A 21,848-nucleotide genomic window follows, 5' to 3' on the forward strand; every position below is an offset into this window, starting at 1 on the left:
AGGACTCGCAATGACATATTGTCAATATTAAAAACACTGATGAGCAATATTGATGGCCCTCAAAATATTCTCAATACTGCCAATAGCCTCCATTCATATGTGGACAGAGCTTCATGAACCATCCATACTATGTTAGTGTGCACTATTTATGTTTTCAGTTCACCTTTGGGCGTATCGCACCTCAGATTCAATTCTCCAAAGTTGACTTTTAACACAAAATAATTGTAATAGTTCTACACAAGCATAAACATTGTATATAAGACTACCGCTTTAGGATAATCAAGGGAAGATTCTCTATGACTCGGTGTGCTGTATTAATTTGGAAAGATACTATAGGTTCGAGAATTACATAGCAGTTCGAAAAAACCTTTCCACTTCGAAAAATACATCACATACTTGCAGTGACTAGTAACAGGTATGTGAAATACATGTCGATTTCACCAAATTATCACAAGTCGTAAAAGATGTTTTACGATATTCTAAAAATACATCGCATACTTGCAGTGACTAGTAAAAGGTATGTGAAATACATGTCGATTTCACCAAATTATCACAAGTCGTAAAATATGTTTTACGATAATTGTCTGATCTTTCCCAGGCAGTTACAATTACTTCACAGGTTTCCATAGTATTTTACTAATTGTGTTTGCTGATATTACAGAACTAAAGTTCGGAGCATTCTGATGATGTGCCAACTGCTAGGACTCTCATCGACTGCGATTGCCTCTCTCATTATCGTATTTTACTTCCGTATTTTATCTCGTATTTACATTAATAAATTGTCGTATGCTACAGGACTCTTTGGAAAACAATTCATGAAAATTTCCGGGTCCACAGTCCTGATTTCATTTAGTAAATTAACTTGTGACCAGTCGCTCCTTTCTTTTTGTCAACTACTCTTGGAATCATTTCCTCTTTTTCCTTGTTTTTCTCTTGCTCACAAGCTATAGCTTATATAATTGCAGTACATGCTTTCTTTTGGGTATTCGACATCTTAACCTTGTAAAACCGCGTCGTTAATTTTTTCGTATTGTTGATGGTGTAAGGTCGCGCTTCAATATTTTGAAGGCTTGACATGCTGGTATTGTTAATAAATACGTTCAGTATGTATTGAGAATATTGTAAGCCATCAATACTTCTCGTGAATATTTTTAGTCTTGACAATACGTTAATATGAACCGCAAACGTTCAATATATTGCTGGTTTGACAATATTATTGTACGTGTGAAGGACGCCAATTTGGGCCTCAGACTGTCAATAACTTTGACAGTGGCACCATTTGATGATGATAACATATTTTTATCGAAACTGGCCATCCAAAATGCAGTGTTTTATTGCGATCTTGGCTAAGAAGTTTTTCTTCTCCTCGTAGTCAGTATGAGTAAACTAATCAACATAGACAAAAAATGTCAGTTGACAACGCGGTTTTACAGGGTTAAGCTGTCGAACACCAAAAAGCAAGCGAGTGCTGCAGTTATATTAGCTTACAAGCAACAGAAAACAACGAACAAGACGAAATGGGTCCGAGAATGGTTGAAAAAAGGAGCGATTGGTCACTTGTTAATTTATTGACTGAAGTCCGAACCACGGACCCGAAAGATTTCATAAATTATCTTCCGATGAGTCTTGCATCATACATCAAGTTATTAGCGCTATTACCAGATAAGAGAGAGAGAAGCAAATTACATTAATGAAAGAGGCATTCGACAAGAGATTAAGAGTAATTTAGAGATTTCTGGCGTCAAGGTCATTCTAATGCTCGAAGTTTAGTTCTGCAATATCAGTTAGCACAATTATCGAAATTTTGTGGAAACCCATGAAGCACTTATATCTGCCTGGCAAGGACCTGTTCAGGCAGTTAATGTAAAACAGTTTTTTATCTTTGTGATAATTTGATGAAATTGGCGTGTATTTCGCAGACCTCTTACAAGTAATTGCAGGTACATGACGTATTTTTCGAAATGGGAGGGTTTTCTCAAATTGCTATGTAAGACACCAGTCTATACTATGTTCTCAAATCAAAGTAATCATTGTCTAGGGGATACTCCGTGGGATTACTCTTGTGTATGTCTATTAAAATTATTTCGTGTTAAAATACTTCTTAAAAATTAAAACTGAGATATGATCTACCGCAACGGCGTGCTGACATATAAACACACTAGCGGCGCATGGCTGGTTCCTGAAACTCTGTCAACGAGTGAATATTGCCAGACCTTCAGTACTTGTCCTCACACGTTCAGTATGTATTCACAATAATGAGAATATTTTGAAGTCCATCAATACTGCTCGTCAATATTTCTACTATTGACAAAACGTTAATATGCTCCCTCAGACGATCAAGACGTTGGATGTTTGACAATGTCATTGAACTTGCGAAGGCCCTCCGGACATTCAAATGAGTCTTTGGTTTTCTGTGTGGTTGGTCTTCCGCCCGACAGATGTTTGATGCTTTGTACAAGGAGGTGATTGTGTGGGAGTAAATACGATACGGAAAAGAAAACGGGATGGTGGTTTGGAGTTCGTTGAGTACAGCTCTGTTGAGAGTAAGACCGAACATAGTGCCAGCAACAAGTTCTGCCCTAAAGAATTTTAACAGTGGCAAGTATAAATTTTATTTATACTGAAGTGTGGCGTACGGCAAATGGCAATTGATGAAATATGACCACCAGGAACTCTTGAACAATTATTTCGATACCATACTTGTTTAAGCAGACCAATTTGTGTTTATTTAGAGACCTTCTTTTCAGTTCCAATAAGATGCATGAGTGGACATGGCCCAAGAACAATGCCACTTCAGCCATCTCGTTTCCAGTGGAATAAATACAAGGATTTACTACACTTTTACATATTCCTTGGAGCAATACCAGTTGGTTTAATTATTTTCTTTACGAACGTGTTTGTTGGTCCTGCTACACTTGCAGAAATCCCCGAAGGTTATGAACCAAAACATTGGGAATATTTCAGGGTATGCATCAAAAATCAATTTTTGTTACTTACATTAAGAATTACTTTCAAAACATTTTTCTTTCCGTACCTCATAGAGCACTTTTATGTACTTACAAGACAGTTGGTCTCAGTGATCATTTCATCTTAGTGGATATTTGCTGTGTAGAAATTGAGGGAAACATAACAGCTGTTGACCATTTTGTAAATAGTTTTATACTGTTAATATTTATGTCAAAACGAACAGATTGAATGTCGTAATGTGTTCGAACCCTGAAGCAGCAGTTTGTTTATATTTGTAATTTTGTAAGGTTTGTTCTATTATTTCTTTCTATCATTTTTATTTTATGTACTCATACAGCACCTTTATAAAAGGGGCTATTACTTTTCCTGTTCATCTAATAGTTAAAATCAAAATTTAATCTCTCTCCTTGTTTAAAATGTTAATACACATATATGATAGCATTTTTGTAAGTATGCTAGAAGAATTCATTGGGCAGCCTAAGCCCTTACTCATCCAATGATCCACCTACCATATTCTCTAGATTGTCCTTCCAAAATTTGGAAAGGGATTCTTATTAATATTGATTTTCCTCTGAAGTAAGTTTTTGTATTTTCTTAGTTTATTTGTACTGATCATAAATGGACACAGTTCCTTGTACAAATTTATTGTAGGTAGGTAGTTAATCTCCTCTTTGTATTGAATGCATAGAATAATTCAATAAATAAAAATGTAAATGCAATACAAATCATAAATTAATACAGGTTGTATTTACTTTTCTTTTCAGCACCCTATTACACGATTTCTTGCACGGTACTTATTTCCAAATCCGCAACAAGAATATGAAAAATTCCTTCATTATTCTTATGAAGAGGATGAGAAAGCCAAGATAAGGTGAGATTCATTATTTTAATTCCCAGTTTGAATGAGAAATGTAATATAACAACTACAAGATAACTTTGTAGAGGAGAATTGCAGGTAAAGTTTACAATGTGCAGATGTTGGCAATGCCTATGCACGTATGTGTAACAGTGAATGTGTTATTACTTTCAACAAGAAAACCTGATCACTTGTCTTTCCCCATCCACCTCACTATCCCCATGTTTTAATTCATAAAAACAAGAAATCTTATGAAACATTGTTTCACAATTCTGCTGTTCTGCCACCTTGAATTTTTCCAATGGCCAGTTGTAAGGTTTTAACAGAATTTCTATTACAAGAGGGAACAAAAATCTCCCTGCATGTGGAGGGCTGACAGTGACAGGGTTTCTTCCTAGCTGCCTGTGCTGCGCACTTTTTAATCAGTTGATTGGCTATCACGTAGCAGCGTTAGTGGTGTTCTTTTAGTAACTGACAGTTATCCATCTCCTGTCTGATTTCCACCAGCAATCTTAACACATACTTGTACTAGAATGCTAACCTTAGATGGGGATAATTTGTGTGTATGACAGTTATTTTTACTTCTGATATTACTCAGATCATCCTAAATTCACCCTTTTATTAACCAGAAAAACCATTGTGGAGTATCTGTATTGAAATATAAGTGCAAGAATCTTTATGTCCATGAAAATGCCTGTGTAGCATGTTTCTCAACTTTACATAGTTACTCTTACTACACGCTCCTGTAGAGTGAATACTGTTAGATTTTAGCTGCTTTTCTGCATTAGATTACACCCAATGGCAGTATTGACTAAGTCTATTTGAAAGTCTTATCTGTATGTAAATACAATCAGAGAATTTTTGAATAAAGAGGAATATTCTATACTAGTCATCAGCTTTGAACATTGCTGTAGGAAATGTGACAAATGCGATAAACAGCATGATGACTGTAACATGATCAGTGCCATTGTTTTTTCAGACGGGCTAAGTTACGGATCAGTGTGTCATTGTAAAAAGGTTTTTTGAGTTTACGTCTATTGGTTTCAACTCTCAACCAAGCTGTGAAAATATGTGCCGAAAGGTGACATCACAGGAACTGTTAACTTTACATCACTGGTAAAAACCAATGACTAGTATGTTTTTAGCTTCTCTTATGTCAGTTGCGGCTGATGTGTAGTAGTTTTTTAACTCCCCTCTGTCTTCGTGTTCTACCGTTGGACTCGGGTGTGTATGACCCCAGTAGTTTTTTGCGTCCTGAAGCAAAACAAAACCAAACCAATGACTGGTATCAAATATTCCTCTTGACCTGCAATTTCTAACAAGTGCAAAGCAGGCAAAACTGAACTTTTGGTTTCTTACCCACAGCTGTTTCACCTCAGTTTATTATTCATCTTGCTACCTAAGAGCGGCGCTTGGGGATCTCATCCAGTGTGATTCATTGATCAACACTGCTTGTACCCATAGCCATTTTTATTTGTATATTTATTTTTGTAATATGAATCTCTGAATGATTTGCTAATCAGTTGTAAGCCTGCTGGTTGTCAGGTATGCATGTGTTTTGGTCCTTTATCAGCAAACACTACAGTCTTCAAAGTTCTACAGTGATGGAGACAGATAATTTATCTGCACTTATGATGTACCAAGGCTCTTTTGCTGCGTGCTGATATTAGCAGTTCTGGGTGCTGAATCTAATGATTCCTTTCAGCAAAATATGTGAATTGATATGTTTTTGATATGGAGACTAGGAAGAAAACAAGATGTGCCGAGAGAAGACTTATCTTTAATGTAGCCTGTGGCCTAGGTCATATTGGAATATGACAATTTGGATTTGAATTGGTACTATAGGAAATTGCAAACGAGTATTCCAGTTGGCCAACAGTTAATCAACAGCAGCATACATTGAAAAGCTGCAAGTGCCCTTTTACTGATCAAGAGGAGGAGGGGATTGACTTTTGTGGGGCTCTGTAATGTGTACCTACTATGAATTCTATCATATTTCTGTGCTAGCATTTGTTAATGTGACAATCTGTTTTCTGCTATTAAAACAAGAGTACATCCATGCAATTGAATGCCTTTAAAGTCCTAATATCTTAGGTTGCATTAGTAGAATTTTATGATCCAAACAGTCTCACATGAGCTCACAGAAATTTCAACAGCATAATTGTTCTTGTTTAATTCTAACAGAACCATTTGTGAGATATATTACTTTCTCAATCTTAATGAAACCCAAACTGAGCTGTTATCAAGATTGTCAGAAAATTGATTCAATAATTTGCTGTTAACTACACGCCATTGCATGAAAATATATCCCTTTCAACTTTGTTTTCATTCTGGAGAACAGCGGACCAGATCAGGTCAATAGTGTAGGTGTAAACCTCTGTGATTTTGTTTTTGGCTAACTTCCGCATAACATGCAACATGGTAACAGTGTGTGCTTTAGTGGTGTATGAGCAAATTTTGGGAGCACCACAGTGCAGACAGTTTTATCCTTAGTGCCTCTCACAGTTATACCACATGAAGATGGTGGGAACCAACTGGGTTATCATATAAATGGAAGGAAACTAGATGTGCCACACCACTGATTTTACACTTGATGTTAACTGTGTCATTGTATGCAACATCAAAGTGCTGAAATGGATCGCATTTGCAGAGAACATGGTGGAGTTTGTGATGGTGCACTCTAGTGGGAGATGTCTGTTTCTAAATTGTTTGTAAGCAATGTTAATGAATCATTGATCCCTTTGAGTGTTGCTTGCGAGAAGAATATTGGAAATGTTTCTTCTAATATTCCGGCTGAATACCGTCCAGCCATCTTCAGAGTGAGCCGAGGTGACTAACGCTCCAGCACTTGCTCTGTCCATTCAAACCTGAGCATCGAACCACTGTGTATGCGGCCAAAGATACACAAGGTGCCAGAGACGTTGATAGGTGGCAAAGAGGTGTAACATATGCATGGAAATTAAATCTATGGCTCTGCCGTCGTTCCACATGCTGATATCAATATGTCATGGAGAGCTGCGCTGTCACGACGTCTTTGTGATTTAATGACAGAAATTGCTTGATTCCATGATGTGTCCAAGCTGAAGCTGCTATCTCTATTAATTAAATTTGTAGCCAACCAACTTCACTACTGAGTCCCAGGAAGATGAAGGCTAAAATTTCGATATTATCGTACACCATAGAGTGCTCAGTGTCAATACAGTGCTCCGCCACCATAGATTTATTAGGTTGTAAGAGACGGGTGTATCTGTGGTGCTCTATGCATCTCTCCTGGACTGTATGTGTCGTCTGTCCGATGTATGAACAGCCGCACTCACAGGGTATCTCATAAACCCCAGGCTTCCGAAGTACCAAATCGTCTTTAACGGAACCCAGGAGTCCAGCAGTCTTTGGTGGAGGGCGAAAAATCACTTTCAATTTGTGTTTACTGAGAACCCGTCCTGTTTTTGATGAAAGGCTTCCCACGAAAGGCAGGAAAGTCATGGATCTAAAACTTTCTGTGTCTCCCATTTTTGGATGTTATGGTACGCTGCAAAGATGATGGCACTATGGGACGTGCAGTGTATCGAAAACTGACCCATACAGATTTATATTTACGTGCAAATAGCTGCCACCATCCTTCGCAGATGATGAGTGTACGCAGAACTCTAGTACACAGAGCACATGTCATTGCTGACGAGAGCAGTCTGGAGGACGAGCTTCTACACCTGAGAAGAGTTTTTGAAGCCAACAGGTGCTCTCCACAGCAGATATGTAAGGCACTACGAATTAAATCAACAGTGGGCACAAGAAAAGTGGAAGAAGACATGGAAGGTTCTTAGAACTCTGCGGGGGGGACAACATGTCCTTGGTTCTTGCCACCACCTGGTCTTAATTAACATTAATTCCTTCAGATCCAGCATTTATTCACAGTAACTACTCTTTTCTTCATTACATTTCAGTTTTTCTACATCTTTAATTTTCTGATTTGCCTATTTTTTGCCATCGCCCCCTGTAATCTCTGTTACATACAGTGCACTCAGCTTTTCACTCTTATTAATCTGTGCATGAAATTTTAGTAGTAATCTCTGTCTTGCTTTCTCATCCTGTCTGGTAAGCCTTCCCTGACCCAGGCTTCTGGGTGACTTTTCTGAACTGTACTGCTTTCCTTAAACCTCTCCAGTCCTTTTACTTCACCACTTTCCCTTCCCCTTCAACTCTTCTGTGAGAAGTAGTAGTCACTGGCTCCGAAAGCTTGTAAAATTTAAATTGTTTCGTGTGTGTGTGTGTGTGTGTGTGTGTGTGTGTGTGTGTGTGTGTGTGTGTTCCCCCCTGCCATTGCCCAGCGAGTAGATTATTTCTCTATCCGTTCATATTATCAATAATTGAATATGTTCATGATAGGACATTGGCACGTGAAACTCGTGGAGTCTCGAATCGGGACCTTCCATGGAGCTCACACCTCTGATGCAAACCTGTGTGTGGCAAGGATTGGGTGCCGTGTCATTGGAATATTTCTTCTTACACTATGCTGCAACATCAGCCCATGACCCACCACCCTCTCTCTCCAACCCCTCTTATCAAACTCTATCCTCCCATTTACTTGTAAACCATGGTGGCTGCTTGATGCGAACTGAGCTTATCGAAAGATTGTGATTTTGGTCATGTTCTAACCCACTTAGCATATCCCAGTAGTCCTGCCACCCTACCCCCAGTTCTTTAAAGAATTGAATTGTGTATAAAACAACTTTGGTGTAAAAAACAGCTAATTTTTCACTGATCTCAGTGTTTAGAATGTCATATCTCCTGAGTGTTGTAAAATGTTATAATAATGCTGGCACATCAGCATTATATGTGTATACTGTGAAAAATGTGTAGTCAGTAGAGTTAGTACTAAAGAAATAAGAAGTTAAAACATCATACCTGACACTGAAGTTTTACTGCACATTTTTCTTCAGTGTGTGTGTGTGTGTGGGGGGGGGGGGGGGGGGGGGAGTGTTTTCATCAGGAAGAAGTGTGACATGCTCTAATTATTATCAAATCCTAAATGAAGAAGGATAGACTGGGCAGTTTGTGCACCATATATATGGTGCCTCAAGATGTATACATTATTTCTAACTTCAATACGTATTGTGTTAAATCTTTAAATAATACCTCTTAATGAGTATAACATTATTTGACATTTGTAAATTAAGTAATATATGATGTACTAAAAATCAAATTTATGTTACCCCTGGAAGCCATTAGGTACATTGGATGACCATTTTAAATGTTCGTGTGGTGTCATGTTCATGTGGTATGCCTAGGAGTATGTGTTGTATCTGGGACATGGCAAGGCAGGAAACCACATTAAGAAACGAGGAGAAAAATTTGCTTCCCAATACTTCGTCTGTTCCAGAATGGATAAGGGATTCTCTTTGAATATAAAACCACTGTTCTTCTGTAGAACAGACTGAAGATGAGTAGAAGAAATCACCTCAGTAAGTAAAACGAGAATAGGATCAGCATTAATCAGACTTTCATCACCCAATCTGCCATGGGCCCTGTTCTTGTGTAACAAGCTTGATGATATCCCTGTCACAATTACACCCCATAAGAGCCTCAACTAGATGCAAAAGCTAATCTGTCATGGTGGCCTTCCACTCTGTAGAGACTGTGATCAACCATTACATGAGAACATCCTTGTGAGGGAACCACTGATTCACATTAACTATGAGTAAGAGCTTTCTATCCCCCCACAAACATGCCATGTCCTTATTAAAGCTCACATAATACAGGAATATAAAACCTCTGACTAAAGTACTCTGAGGCTCAAAAGAAATATAACCTCTTACATTCTGTACAAACGACAGAAAATTTCTTGCCGGTGGTAACCAAGGTACCACATACAGCAAATAAGAATGTTTTCTCCCCTCTCAACAGTGGTACCAATTAGGCTCTCAAGCCTGTTCCCTGTTATTCCTTCTACATTTACCTTGATGTTCCCTCCCAAAGCAGAGCAGTATCCTTCTCAACAGATCACTCTTGGGGGATGGCTACCTTCCACCCACCACCCCATGAACCACCAGCACTGCATTCCCCAACAACGACCAGAGGCTGATGGAAGCCTGGGAAATAGGCCTTAGGATGGCCCATTCATCTTTAATTCCAGCAACCTATCCCAATGTTTCCAAGCCGGAAATAAAACTCCGAAATAAAAGAAACTACTGAAGGGAAGATGGATGCAGTAACCCTAACAGTCTCTCATGCTCCTTAGCACATCCGTCCTCGCATAGGTGAGTCCATTCACATCTGCAGTGACTACTCGAGCAGTTTGCAAGTTCTTGATAAATATTACACTTACCATCCCTTGGACATGGCTATCCAGAATTCCCCGTATGCCCTTGAACAATGTGGACACAAAGTGACCTTTGTCTGGACGCTGGGCCATGTTGGGACCCAGGGGAATGAACTCGCTGATAGCCTGGCAATCTGGCAACCAGTAAACCAACTCTTGAGATCAGTATTCTGGAAACATCTCCAATTGGTATTACACCGTGAAGTTTTAGGGGTATGGAATGGCTCACTCTCTGACTTCACCAAACTAACTACAGATGATGAGCCCCCCAGGGGGTCCACAACTCTTTCGTGGATACGTGCGTAGGGAGCACGGGACCCCGAGCTAATGTGGGCTTCCTTCCTTTCCGGGCTGCATACCTTCCCTTTCCGCATCCTTCCCTATCCCCCATCTTCGCCCTTCCACCCCTCACCTCTGGCTCTTTCCTTCCCTTTCTCCCCATCTGGGAGTATGGTTTGTGCCTACGTCCGGAGACGGACGCTTGTAAATGTAACGCATTCTTCACCTTCTCTGCTTGTATGTCTTCTTCCTTCCTTTGTCCTTCTCTTTTCCTTACCTCTTCTCTTTACCCTTTTGTCCGCTGCGGCATTTGAGACCTCTCGTCTTTCCTTTCTCTTTCTTCCTCCCTGTGCGTGTCTGAAGGCCGACCCACGCATTTTTGTGCGTAGCCGGTGATGGGGTAACGCGTAATTCCCCACCCCGGGTAGACAGGTAGGACACGTACGTACCCACTGGTAACGGCCAGGCCCAGGGAGGGGTGATTACCTGAGCTGATACCTTCCGAAAGTGCCGATTGGTCCCTCCGTCCGTTTGTCGGGAGGTGTGATCTGAGGTGTGAACAATCACCTAAGGCAGGAGAGCCCTCAGAGAGGGCCCCCACAAGGGAGGAGCGCGCCATCGGAGACGCCGGTAATCATGGGCGATTCTTCCGCAATGGTTTCCTCACCTTCCACTATGTCTGCTCACAAGTGTAAGTTCACTGAGTCTCAGCCACAGACAGTTCTTCCATCATTGCCACAGTTCCTTGTTGTTTCTCGGTCTGACGAAGGTCTCGACTTCTCCACGGTCAACCCTTTCATTATTCAGAAAGGTGTCGACGCAATTGCAGGTCCTGTAAAGTCTTGTTCCAGATTATGGAATGGCACCTTGTTGTTAGAAACAGTCAGTGCCCTCCAGCCACAAAAATTGCTGCGTACTTCACTGTTCCACACCTTCCCTGTCCGGGTTGAAGCGCACCGCACTTTAAATTCCTCGCGTGGAGTCGTTTATACACGCTCCGTCGATGGATTGTCTGATGAAGAAATTCAGCACTACCTGTCTGACCAGGGTGTAACGGCTGTTCATAGAGTTATGAAAAGGGTTGACACGAACATCATTCCAATGCGCACTGTCTTCTTGACATTTGACAAAGTTCAACTCCCATCGAAAATTAAAGCAGGCTATGAGATATTTTCCGTTCGCCCTTACGTCCCAAACCCTTCGCGTTGCTATCGGTGTCAGCGGTTCAATCACACCAGCCAGTCCTGTTCCAATCCGGCCAAATGTGTTACATGTGGCAAGGATGCCCATGAGGGTGCTTGTCCACCTCCATCCCCTCGCTGCATCAACTGTATGGGTGACCATGCTGCTTCCTCTCGAGATTGCCCCGTTTTTAAGGACGAAAAGGTCATCCAGGAAATCAGAGTGAAGGAAAAGGTGTCGACCTTTGCTGCTCGAAAATTATTCGCCAGTCGACAGCCCACCGTGCCTCAGACAGGAAAATACAGCACTGTCCTTGCTTCTCCTCGGCCAACAAAGGAGGCGGCCACGCAGACTTGCGATCTCACCTTAAGTGCCACGGTCGTCAGATCGGCCAGCGCAAAGATCGCCCGTCATAACCTCACCACTTTCGCCTTTCCACTCTATGGCTCACCCTTCATCGGGTTCTGCTAAATCTCGAGCCCAAAAGTCCGACACCAAGACTTCGAAAAAAGAGCATACTCGTGAAGATTTTTTACATACCCCATCACAACCATCGGTTCCTCCTTCTTCTAAATGTCATATTTCCAAGAAGGCTACAAAGAAACCCAGTTCATCTCCTCCGCCAAGGCGTGTCCCATCTACAGCACCACCTGGCGGAAATCGCCCTCGGCCGTCTTCTGTGTCGCCGAGGCGCACTGCTGGCGGCCGATCAACCGGCCAATCGCTGGTGGCAGGAGCTTCTCCTGAACAACCTATGGATCAAGATCTTCTGCCTTCGGCTGAATGCCATTCCATGCTGTCGGTCGCAAGCTCTGAGCAGCTGTTGAGTTGACAGCAACCTTGGTCACATTCCTCCATTTTCTGTTCACCCTATGTCCATTATCCACTGGAATATCCGCGGCATTCGAGCCAATCGGGATGAATTGTCGATCCTCTTACGACCCTACTCGCCGGTCGTCTTCTGTCTTCAGGAAACAAAGCTGCGTCCCCATGACCGCTTTGTTCTCCCTCATTTTCAGTCCGTCCGATATGATCTCCCCTCTGTTGAAGGCACTCCAGCCCATGGAGGACTCAAGATTCTTCTCCATGATACTCTCCATTATCACCCAATCCACTTAAACACTTCCTTCCAAACTGTCGCCGTCCATCTTTCCCTTTCTGGATACACGTTCTCTCTTTGTACTGTATACATTCCATCGTCCACACCAATGGCACGAGCTGATCTCCTTCATCTTCTTGGTCAGCTTCCACCCCCCTATTTGCTGGTTGGGGACTTCAATGCCCACCACCCGCTTTGGGGATCTCCACATCCTTGTCCACGTGGCTCACTATTGCTAGATGTCTTCCACCAAGCGGATCTAGTTTGCCTCAACACTGGGGTCCCTACATTTTTGTCTGCCTCCACGACAAATTTCTCTCATTTGGACCTTGCGATCGGTACTGTTCTGCTAGCTCGGCGCTTCGAATGGTTCGCCCTTGATGATACACACTCGAGTGACCACTTTCCATGTGTCCTTAGACTGCAGCCTCAACTGCCATATATGCGCCTGCGACGCTGGAAGTTTGCCGAAGCCGATTGGACACTTTTTTCGTCTCTAGCGACATTCGATGACCGTCACTTTCCCAGCGTCGACGATGAGATCACACATATTACTGACGTTATTCTTACAGCTGCGAAACGTTCAATACCACGCACCTCTGAATTGCCCCGGCGCCCCCCAGTTCCTTGGTGGAACGAGGTGTGCCGTGACGCAATACGTGAGCGGCGACGTGCTCTTCGCGTTTTCCGCCACCATCCTACTTTGGCCAACTGTATCTGCTATAAGCAGTTACGTGCTTTGGCCAACTGTATCCGCTATAAGCAGTTACCTGCGCGATGCCGTCGTGTCATCCGCGATAGCAAGAAGGCAAGCTGGAAATTCTTTATTAGCTCATTTAACACCTTCACTCCCTCCTTGGAAGTTTGGAGTCGGCTTCGACGGTTCTGAGGCGCGTCTAGTTTCTCCCCGGTCTCTGTGCTCACTATCGCACATGATACATTAGTGGTCCCCGTCGCAATTTCTAAATCATTGGGTCAGCACTTTGCTGAGATTTCGAGCTCTTCAAATTACCCGCCAGCGTTTCTCCCGAAGAAACGTGCAGCGGAAGTGCGACATCTTGCTTTCTCCTCTCAAAATTGTGAAAGCTACAATACTGTTTTCTCCATGCGGGAACTCCAACATGCACTCTCTTCTTCTCGCTCCTCCGCCCCAGGACCGGATGGTATCCATGTCCAAATGTTGCTGCATTTATCAACCCATAGTCTGCGTTACCTCCTTCGCCTTTATAATCGAATTTGGACAGACAGTACTTTTCCCAGACGATGGCGGGAAGCTATCGTTGTTCCTGTACCGAAACCTGGAAAGGACAAACATCTCCCCTCTAGCTATTGCCCCATTTCTCTCACGAGTAGTGTCTGTAAGGTTTTGGAGCATATGGTGAATTACCGTTTAGCTTGGTGGCTGGAATCCCGCAGTCTTTTAACACCTGCCCAATGCGGATTCCGAAAGCATCGTTCTGCAGTTGACCATCTTTTTGCTCTCTCCACTTATATCATGAACAATTTTCTCCGGAAATACCAAACAGTAGCAATATTTTTTGATCTGGAGAGAGCATACCATTGCGGGACATGGAAGCTCTTCCTTGTGCTTGGACCTCTTCCTCCCGAACGCGTTGTCGGGAGGAGGTAATTTTAACTAGACTCCGGATAGGGCACTGTCTTTTTAGCCATCGACATCTTTTAAGCGGCGATCCTCCCCCACTCTGTCCCCACTGCTCTCAGCTGTGGACGGTAAGACACCTTTTAATGGAGTGCCCCTATTTTAATCCGTTACGCTCCCATCTACAGCTGTCGCCTGATATATCGTCGATTTTAGCAGATGACACGCGCTCAGCCGATCGCGTTCTCGAGTTTATTAGTGTCAATGAAATGACGTCAGTCATTTGAAGCTTTTTTTGGGGACAACCAACCCCTTTCTGTAGTGGATTTTTAAGCCTTCCTTCTGCTTTTAGTTTCTCCAATTTTATGACTTTCGTTCCCATTGCTGCTGGTTTCCATTTTAGGTTTTTTACTGTTTCCTAAGTCACGGACCGGGCGCTAATGACCATAGCAGTTTTGCGCCCTAAAACCAAAACAAACAAAAAAAAAAAAAAAACTACGGATGATAAAGGAGACCATGAATCTGTCGAGGTCCTCCATGCAGGCCGCTTGCAAGGACCTTACCATCCTTTGCTGGCTCTGTGTTGACCATACTTGGCTGACTCAGGGTCATCTTTTCCATCACGAGGACCCACCTCATTGTCGTTATGGTTCCAGTTTGATGGTACTCTGCATTTTGCTGAACTGCCCAATCTAGATGCTCTATAGCAGACTCTTAAGGTCCCTTACTCACTGTATTAGGAGACAATGCCTCAGCAGCTGATTTAGTTTTACATTTTATTTGTGAAGGTGGCTTTTACCGCTCTGTTTAAGGGAGGGCAACTTAACCTTATCGGCCCATTTAGGGTTTGGCAGAGCACTGCGCAGACTGGGCTGTGGCAATCTGGGCTTGGTGGTCCACCCTAGCCCTCATCGTATCTGCTCTTTTACTCTTTCTCCCCCTCTTGCATGGTCTATTTGACTTCTTTGACTTGTTCAATTTTTGTCTGTCTGCTTCTCTTGCCCTGTCCATGTTGCTAGTCTTTCCTAGGCTATTTCTGAGTGGGGTACCTCTGGTAAGTGACTGTTCTTGCTAAATCTCCCTTTTTTCTTTTTGTTCCTTATCTAGCCTTCATTGAACTTTGGCAGACCTTGGGGTTTTCTTCCTTTAGGTTTTGGGCAGTAGGCCACCTCTGATGAATAGTTGTTGTGTATACCTTTCTGTCTGAGAAAAAAGGGACTAATGACGTAGTTGTTTGGTCCCTTTAATCATCCAACCGACACATCCTAACAGTCTGCCCAATGCCACCTACAGAAATTATGCAAATTGACAGGAATCCAACAGGTGCTACTGGCTTATTTCAAAATGTGTAACAAAAATCAAGCTCCTGGGAGGTCTTCTGGTGGCGTTTCCACATTGGCCTACATGACCAGTTAACAGATCCCACTCCGTACCAGATCCCACTCCATACTTCAAGCAGTGGCTGTGCTTTTACAAACATACATAAATCTTATACTCTGTAACATTTGTCTATTTCCAGATGGGGAGGTCACATGTCAGCTGATCACTGATTTGATCTTCTAACTATCCACATGCCTATCAATCTTAGGGCATTTTAATGTTCAGTCTTTTGTGAGGCAGTTCAAAAATCTCTGTGAGGTAGTATACTAGAACAGGTATTATTCAGTTATAGTCTTTCTGTTTTAGACCCCAGGTTGTCCACTTTAGGCAGCCTATGGCACCCTCTCGGCTATATATGTACCAATATGTAACCCCCAGCTCTCTGTCTCTCTCTGTCTCTCTCTCTCTCTCTCTTTTTGTCCATGCTGGAATGTAAGGAATGGTGCCTGGTGTAGCTTCATTTCCATAAATCTTACTCCCCCCCCCCCCCAAAGGATGTACCAATACTGTGACATTATAAGCAATAGAAGCAGCAGTCCCTCTCTCCTCAGGTATCAGCCAGTGGATACACTGTGTTTATGGACACCAATCATACAGTATTGTGGGCATCTATCAGGATGGTGCCATTTATTCTGATGTCACTATTCTTGCTGTATAATTGACAACACAATTTGCTCAAGCCTCAGCATGTGGGAGTTAGCCTCCTACCTTCCACCACCATAAAAATGAATGAACAATATTTAACTATCCTTTGATTCTCAGTCCTCAGAAGCATACATTAACCATGCTACGAACAGGAACTTCCCATTGCCTTGGTGCATTGCTGTGACATAGCTCCATGCTCAGATTGAATACATAACCAGATGCTACGTTATGGTCTCCTGAAATACAAACATCATATTTTTGCTGTTTCTTTTTAGTACCATCTGGTCTCCAGCCTTGCACTCCCCTCCTCCACCAATAGAGCAAAAGTGTAGGTGTTGCTATGTTGAAACTAGGGAAGAACACATACAAGATGGACAGCTATCTCCATATTTCTTAAAAATGTTTTACGCATTTGGTTCAAATGAATGGTGCACAGGTGACTTATTTGGACTCTTGAGACTAAGGGACTTGTATCCAAATTTCAGTGTGGATTTTGAGAGAGCTCACCTACCAGTGACTGCCTAATTTGCTTGTAATCCACTATCAGAATGGACTTCAGTCAACATCAGTAATGAAGTATGACCCCAGGTCATTCCCTTTTATTGCCATGCTGTCGGAGGAGTGCAGGACTAGACAACAAGGAGCAAAATCCTGCCCCCAATATCTGGTCTGTACCAGGGTTGACAGGGACACATTTTTGGCCACAAAGCCAAATATGGGGAATTTGCAGCCATTTCCATGATGAAGAATGGTTCCTTCCTCATTAAATCATCATCTCTTGCACGTTCACAGGGACTGCTCTCTAGTGAGAAGTTTGTAACATTCCTGTGACTGTCATTCTCCACAGTTCGGTCCAGGCATCATCTTTCACCATGATATTCTTCTGCAAGCTGACAGATGAGCTGTGGGCCAACTTAGAGGGAAGTTGTGTGTACTTGATCCGCTGGGTCCATAGGGGACCAAGAGAAAAATGAGTTGCTATTGGGGCCTTCATCTTGGCTTTTGAGGATGATACATTGCGTGAAAAGTGAAGGTAATGGTTTACCAGTGTGATGCGGAACCTTATGTTCCTCCTATGACATGCTTCAGGTGCATGAAGTTTGGACATATGTCTTCCTGTTCCACTGCCACTGCTGCCTGCAGAGATTGAGGGTGTCTGTTGCACATGAATGTTCCTTGTGCCCCTCCCACCACGCTTCTTTGTAAACTGCGGCAAGCTTTACTCTCCCCACTCACCAGATTGTTCCATTTTTAAGCAAGAGAAGAAAATCCAAGAGTGTAAGATTCTGGACAAGCTCACATATCAGGAGGCCAGAAAAAAGTATGAACATCTTAATCCCAGACAAATGACACAGTATTAAGCAACAGCTGCAACACCATCTCCTTCTCTATTGCACCACTTACAGTGGCCCCTCAGAGCCACCTACTGACACCTGTCCCCCAGATGATTGGCTCCCTTCTGGTGCTTTCACTGCACCCACTCCTCCGGCTTCCCTAGCTGAGAAGAGGTCCTTTGGGGCTCTTCCTTCCACTGTTCCTGCTGGTCGACCGCCAGACTCCAGATGCAGGCTGAAGGAAACATAGGTTGCTGACTGCCGGACTTCCCATTCCTCCTGTGTCTCAGAAACCAATTGGAGGAACCTTCTCAGTCATTGTCTTCGAAGAAGAAGAAGAAGAAGAAGAAGAAGAAGAAGAAGGAGTCCTTTAAGGTGAAGGAAACTCTGGTGGCTCCCTCGCCACTGGACTCTGCATGTACTCCTGTGCCCAAGGTGGAGATCCCGGTTGCCACTGAGGTACCAGATCTCCCCAGCCGATGTAGCACACAATCTGTGGGGGTCCATGGTTGTACTTATGGTGCACTGTAGTTGGCATCTAAAGAACTACCAGGCACAGAAGTCATGAACATAAATGAAATGTGGGACTGTAGGGTCCACAATCTCTACAAATGTTAATTGCTGTTAGGAAAAGGGTTACTCTCAAAATGGAATTTTACAGGAGACTTGATTTACTGTGTGTGAGGGAGACTGTGTGAAGCACCTACTTGATCACGGAAAGACCAATGGGACAAAAAGTTACAGATAAAAATTGGGAGGACACTATGCCCCATCCATGTATTAAGATGATGATGTCACCACGTGGTGTTAAAAATGCAATGAGGTGTTCACGGTGGTTGGTCGATTGGAGTGAAAGGGACTGAACTGCAAGGTCTTTTCTCCTGTCATGTATTAAGTGTAAAATCAGGAGCAGTCATGAAAGGAAAGAGGTGAAATGCAAATTCTGGAAAGCCTAAGTGAGAAAGAGAGAGAGAGAGAGAGAGAGAGAGAGAGAGAGAGAGAGGGGGGGGGGGGGAGGTCATTAAGAGAACAGTCAAGACAAGTTGTTAAAACCAAGAAATGAAAAAGAATAGAGGAAAAAAAAAGTGGAAAGGGTACAGGCCAGGCTCGACCACCCACTCAAGGGATGCCAAGGAAGCCCTAGGGGGGACGGGGCGGAGCCGGAGATGGGCACCTCATCAACCCCTCTGGCGGTCAATGAGGCCAGAAAACACTACCTTACAGGGATGAATAGAAACCATCTTCCCAGGCAAAATGTAACATCTTGTCGGCCAAGTTGGCGTCATCTGCTAACACTTGAGGTAGTGTGTCAGCACGATTGATGCCACCTCAAAGTAGCCAAATTAGGGCAATCTATGAGTAGGTGGGCCACTGTCAGGGGGTCTCTGCAATGGCAGTGAGGGGGAGCCTCACATCAGAGTATGTCGCCTTGGGTCAACCAAATGTGGCCAGTGCGACTGAGGACAGTGGACTCCCTGCGAGAAGCGCCCAGAATTTTACAGACGGTAAAATCCTGATGTGCCCGTACCTGAACAGCCACAGCTTCCAATGGTGCAAACAGGTTTGTCAGAAATATTGTGAGAAACTTATTCATCATGAGTCTATGTATATCATTCAGGTCATTCAGATAGCTTTCAAAACTAAAATACTGAGATACTGCAAAGTCAAAAGATTAGGTATCTGAAAGTGATGTAAACAGGAATGGCATCTGTCTGAGTTGACCCTAGTCATGTCAGCCTCACCACACCATGTTTTATCATAAAGGAAATGGAAATAAATATAAGTAGCATAATAAAGCTTTCATGGAGTGGAACCATACATCTTTTTGTCGCTTAGATCTCTTGACTAGTTATGAAATTACCAGAACAGTTTTAACATTCCTTTGTTACATTCTTTATATAGATAGGTAATTGTTTGTGCAAAACTATCTGACTTAGTCACGCTATTTTTTATTTTTTCAGGAAACTTGAAAAAGAAATCAAAGCCAAGATGGCAGAGAGAAGTGATTACCAAGCGTATTACTATCGGCCTGCAATTGCTAAATATCACCGCATCTCTAAAGAAGCATCTAATTATCTGGAGTCTTTAAGAGGAGATTAGTTATTGAAGAAATGCAGAATTTTTTGTAGCATATTGCTAGTGTATATATGGAATGATTTCTGAATCAATTTACTTGTACAAATATATTATTTATAAAACATTGCATGTGTGTGTTGTGTACACATGTACTGAAACCTTAAAGTGCTAATCTCATATCATAGTGTTAATAACACAGGTCTAAAAAGTACAATTACTAAAACAGAACACATTTATAACCAAAATGTCAGAACTAAAGTGAAATGAGAATGGTGCAGTTGTTGGCAGTGTTAAGAATTAATGCCTTATATTATCAGTTATGTTGTAATCTGTGTTCCACAATGTTCAGTGATTCCAAATGCCTCCCATACAATTCCTGTGAATGAGTTCACCAGAAATTTCAGTCAGTATGCTACCTTATTGAAATCATAACTTTTTGTGCATCCTATAAACTTGATTTAATTTTAAAGCAGCTGCAGTACTTACTCAAACTTTAGTTCCCATTGTAAGTTATGAATCACTGCAGTTCACATTAAAATCTGTGCGCAGCAGTACTACAGCTGAACATTAACTGGAATGACAATGACAATTTTGTGACTGTGCTCAGTGAAAAACCCATAAGTCTGTAGATATCAGCTCTAAGAAGAGTTATTGATGTGTGAAGTCATTTCACCCTTTGACAGAAACTTTTACTTCTCAGTGCAAGCTCCGAGAACAAAATACATGTATATCAATTTTTCTTAATAGCACAGGATGTATTACAATGGTTTTCCTGCAGGAGGGTAATCTGTTACATTAATTGGGCTAATATGAAATACACTTGAACTTTCAGATGTACGTGGGACCCATGTTTCTGGACAGTATAAAATGTTGACTGAAGGATGTGGAACAAGCTCTTTGTAGAAAATTTATAATTCCAGCACTGTGAAATGAACAATCTCATATCTATGTAATATTATTTGATGTTAAAAATGGATTTGACCAGTAAGGGTATAGTAATTGTGTAGTTCATCTGCCACTAATCAGTGTGTTGCTTAACTCTCCAAAGAACATTTTTTTCCGTTTTCCTCTTCAGAGAAACACAAGATGATTTCAGTTGTCTGTGACAATGATTACAGGTAAAAGAATATTATATATCTTTGTCTGGTTTTTGAAGATAAATGTGTTAGAGGGGGGGGGGGGGGCTGCATCACGGGGTGCTCCTGCTCATCAGTGCATTTGTCTGAAAGCTAGCAAGTTTTATTCTTTTTTGTGCATGTTGATGACTCCTTTGGCTGTTGGTGAGTTGTCTCCTGAAGTCTGAAATTATCTGCATTCTGTCAGAACTTTAATTACCATATTTAGGTCAATGGAAGAGTCTTTTGATATTGAAAATGAATGATCACATGTTTACTTCAAACATTATGGCAGATAAAAATCCTGAATTAAATTGGGAGCAGACTACAAGTCTAGTGCTTTATCTTTCATGGGATTTCTTGTCCGAAGCTTAATGGGTGGGTTCCTTAAGCATGGCTGTTGTTAAACTGTAATGAATAAGTTACTCTAACGAGGGTTTTTCATAATGATGGGTACACAGGCTTTAAAATTAAGTATTTTTCCTGTTGAAAATCTGCCTCGGAATGAGAGAAACTGAATGAAGTTCTGTAAAAGGTGTATATATCTTCATTATGTTTACTTGTTGTGCACACAATGCCATGATGGGGTCCAGCAAGTTGACGGTGTGGAGAGGTGTACGGGGGGGGGGGGGGGGGGGGATAGAAGAGAGAGTGAGAGAGAGGCAGGAAAGGGGTTGGGGGTGGGTAACTAGTGGCTTGGAGGAAGCCAGCTGGTTTGCTGGCTAGGGATGTGGGAGGGAGCAGTTGCAAGTGCATGGGCTAGGCATGTGATATATGGGTATCACAGCTGGTGAGGAGTGGCCTACGAAGATGATGTGGAGATGTGAATTGGGAGTGGGTGGTAGTTCAGAGGAAGGGGAAACAATTGGACGGAGGGTGTAGGGACTGTGGTTAACGGAGATTCAAGGAAGGTGACTTATGGAAGTGAAGGATGTGTTGTAAGGATAACTCCCATCTGTGTAGTTCAGAAAATATGTTCACTCTTGCAGGTCCGGGGGT

General features: G+C 42.3%; 1 protein-coding gene across 1 annotated transcript; it reads left to right on the forward strand.

Moving 5' to 3' along the window:
• The first annotated feature begins 2,429 nt into the window (after positions 1-2,429).
• Positions 2,430-19,861, forward strand: LOC126100577 (NADH dehydrogenase [ubiquinone] 1 beta subcomplex subunit 5, mitochondrial). The gene is made up of 4 exons (XM_049911199.1): positions 2,430-2,598; positions 2,748-2,965; positions 3,732-3,838; positions 19,620-19,861. The coding sequence occupies exons 1-4, from the start codon at positions 2,505-2,507 to the stop codon at positions 19,756-19,758; spliced, it is 558 nt and encodes a 185-aa protein (XP_049767156.1). The 5' UTR covers positions 2,430-2,504; the 3' UTR covers positions 19,759-19,861.
• Positions 19,862-21,848: the final 1,987 nt, after the last annotated feature.

Source organism: Schistocerca cancellata, chromosome 9 (assembly GCF_023864275.1).
Source record: "Schistocerca cancellata isolate TAMUIC-IGC-003103 chromosome 9, iqSchCanc2.1, whole genome shotgun sequence".
NCBI classification, from domain to species: Eukaryota; Metazoa; Arthropoda; class Insecta; order Orthoptera; family Acrididae; genus Schistocerca; species Schistocerca cancellata.